Source organism: Panulirus ornatus, chromosome 70, assembly GCF_036320965.1.
Source record: "Panulirus ornatus isolate Po-2019 chromosome 70, ASM3632096v1, whole genome shotgun sequence".
NCBI lineage: Eukaryota > Metazoa > Arthropoda > Malacostraca > Decapoda > Palinuridae > Panulirus > Panulirus ornatus.
Window position 1 is genome coordinate 13919589 of NC_092293.1, and position 3614 is coordinate 13923202.

General features: G+C 40.2%; 1 protein-coding gene across 1 annotated transcript; it reads right to left on the minus strand.

Moving 5' to 3' along the window:
- Positions 1 to 1888: 1888 nt before the first annotated feature.
- Positions 1889 to 2787, minus strand: LOC139747753 (uncharacterized). The gene is made up of 2 exons (XM_071660344.1): positions 2705 to 2787; positions 1889 to 2615 (listed from the first exon to the last, which is right to left on the minus strand). The coding sequence occupies exons 1-2, from the start codon at positions 2785 to 2787 to the stop codon at positions 1889 to 1891; spliced, it is 810 nt and encodes a 269-aa protein (XP_071516445.1).
- Positions 2788 to 3614: the final 827 nt, after the last annotated feature.

The window sequence follows — 3614 nt, forward strand, 5'->3', positions numbered from 1 at the left end:
GACTTCCACGCTTATGAAAGCGTTTCCTAAATTTACAATTAACTTATTTGTCTCCATTTATATCATTTCTATACACAGATCGTTTTAAATCCGATACAATCTTCATGTGAAATATTCCTAACCAGAACCAAGTTTCTCACTACATCTGTACATCACTTCTGTGGCCTACCTCTTCTCTTTCTACCCTCTGTTGTACAACAGTACATCTTCCTGACCAGCATATTGTTTACCATATATTTTACAAGACCATATCATCCAAAGCCTTCAATCTTCATTATGTTTATCCTCTTAATACCAAACACATTACGCAAGTAATCCATCTCCACTGCCCATATTATTTGTCCTATCCTGACCTGTTTACATTTACCTTCCACAATCATACGATAACGTTGGCACGAGATCTGCTCAGGCAAGTATCTGGCAACTCTAATTGTTTTGTCATTTACCAAACCTTTCAATACGTCCTCAGTTTTCGTACTGCCATTGTTCTACTCTCATATTCAGCCTCAGTATCATCCTAAATGAATTATACATCTTGTATCATACTTTCACTCACACTCACTTTCATCATCCTCTCTACAAACATCATGGAACCAGTGTGCCATTCTTTCTCTGACAGCAAACAACAGCATTATCTGCATACAATAACTGTGGCAACTTGCATTGTGTGTTTCCATGGTTAATATCAGCCTACAATCATCCCAGCTGGCTCTCATCTCACGTAATGCCTCATCCATAACAACATTGTGTCTCCATGGTTAATATCATCCTACAATCATCCCAGCTGACTCTCATCTCACGTAATGCCTCATCCATAACCACATTGTGTGTCTTCATGGTTAATATCACATTAACGACCTGGTAATAAATGCATCGAAGTACAAGAAGGATTTATGTGTCATTATTAGTAGATTCTACAAACATTTCTCTAATATCATTCAGAGAAGATGACAGAGTCGATACCAAGCATCAGAATCCTCCCTTATGGTGAAGATAACAAGACTTCATTATGTCGTACAATATTGATCACTGTGTTAGAATCTACAAAAACTCCTCCAATATCATTCAGAGAAGATGACAGCGTTTATACCAAGCATCAGAATCCTCCCTTATAATGGAATGCACAGGTTTCACAGTCTTGAACTCATTAAGAATTAACCGTCTTTGACTGACAAGCTAAGAAGGCGTAGTACATTCCAATCATGCTCCTCTTGTGTATGCCCAGCAATGGTGATGTTTTCAAGATGAGGGAAGGCACCTCGTAGGTTTCCCTCCTTAACTAATTTGTCCATAGCTCGCTGGAGGGCGGCTACCCCATTGTGACCCTAGAAGAAATCCTACAAAATTGGTACATTCATCCATCCATTGGCTTCAGTAGACTTCCTGTCTGAGTCCTTTAGTGGTATTTGATGATAATCACTTTTCAGGTCAGAAGTAGAGAACAGTGTAGTATGCATGGTCATTCACCATCTCATCAATCCTTGGCAATGGTTACGCATCCAACTCTGTATACTGATTGATTGTCTGTGAACAGTCAGAACACATCCTCTTCTTATGCCGATTAATGGAATCCTTCACAACTACAACCTGAGTTCGTCATGGAGATAAGCTTGTTTCAGTTATGTCTTCTGAGAGCAACCTGTTAATTTCGTCTTCACTAAATTCATGGTCATCCTTACTACAACGTCTTGATTTGGTCACAATTGGTTGACAGTTAAAGTGACAAATTAGGAGAGAGATGGTTCTTATACTGCTGCTGCTGGGAGTACACACTATGTATCATCACCATTTAAAGTCAGCTCAGGCGTGGGTCCACCAAATTCAAACTTCACAGTCAGATGTTATCGCTGGAAGTCCTGGCCAAGTATTGCATCAGAACATAGGTCACTCAGTGTACTAAGTCGTGTAGCTGGTTATTGAGATTGAGAATAAGGTCTAGTATAACATATCCTGGAGAACTGGTGTTAAAGGATTTCTGAGCCACAGTGATGCCCTTACTGGTCGGACGTACTTTTAATTTCAGTTCCTGTGCAACTCTCTCACTAATGTAGCTGTCAGTACTGTATGAACCCATGACAACACTCACCTTCCCACCATTAAGGGTTACTGAAGTTGTGGAATGTGAAAGACTCTGAGGAATATTGGCAGTAGAACTGAACGCTGTTGCCATTGAGCCTGATGGGGTTCTGAACTTGCACACTCGAGCAAAATGCCCCTTGTTGGTACATTTATTGCAAGTGGCTTCACGTGCCAGACAGCGATTACAAACATGGTAAGGGCCGCCACAGAAGAAGCATTTCTTTATTGTAGTGCAAGTAGCAGCCACTGCAGATCTCTTAAAAGGAACCGAAGAATCATCAGGTATGCTCCTTTCCGTAATACCTGACGAATGATCCTCTTCTAGGGTCTGTGGATTCACTACAGCAGCTGCATGAGCAGTCTGATGGGCGTAGGCATCAGCATTGCTTTGTGCTGGGTCTAATGAATAAGCTTGTTTATATGCATTGTGCAGGTCAAGAGTGCCGTTTTCCAATGGACGTTGACGGATTAAAGGCGAGGCAATGCCAGTGATGAAGGCATCAAGGTTACAGTCTTTACTCAAGTTACGCAGTTCTCTGAGAAATTCATCTTATGATTCACCTGGCCTTTGTTGTCTGTTGCGAGTGAGTGTCTAGCAAAGTTTTCATTGAAAGTCCTTACATACAATTTATCTAGAGTAGTTATAGCAGAGTCAAAGTTTTTGCACACTTCGATATATTCAAACACATTGTGGTCCACATAGTTCATTAGTGTTCTGAATCTGTCTGGTGCACGGCCTATCCACACACTGCACAATACAGTTTGTGAATGTTCTGTGCCAATGTCGTCACTCCTTCACTGCTGTTGGAGAGCTGGGGGTCAACATCCAAGCTGCAGCATCTTCGCCATGGTTGAGATTTAAGCTGAGTAAATTGGTGTGATATAGAAACACGTGGCTGCTGCTTTCCAAGCTTCACTCAGCTTAAATCTCAGGTACAGTCTGGAAACAAGAACATAACACTTCTTAGTTACAGTAAAGTAATAATAAGTTATAGGTAAAACTAAGATATATATCTTATCATCCTCAATATAAAGTAAATCAACTCACATGACTGTTGTGTCGCCATCACCTCGAAGGCTCCCGCTATGTAAACAAAAGTAGAGTATGAAAAGCAAACCTATCAAACTATGAAAACGCAGCAGTATCAAACAAGAAATGAAACTAATAAACAATGGCTATAAACAGATGATAGGAAAGCTATAAAGAACCTTTAATGCTGACTGGAGCCTCAGAGTATGATATTGCTGCGTAACGAACGTAGGTGGCGTTGGCTGGCCACGTCTTCTGCACGTAAACAAAGTACACGTTTCAGGTATACAGTTTGGCCATGACCATACATTGTCTTTCATCATTTTACTCTTTATACCTAAAAATAACTTTATAACTCGTGAAACAGCATCATGCACATGCATATATACATTTCAGTCAGGTTATATAGCTATGAAATTATCAATATAAAGCGACTATGGATGTATAGTTTTCCAAAAAAAGTGTAAGATGAAGTGGCTGTTTCTCATGTGCACCTGAATCTGAA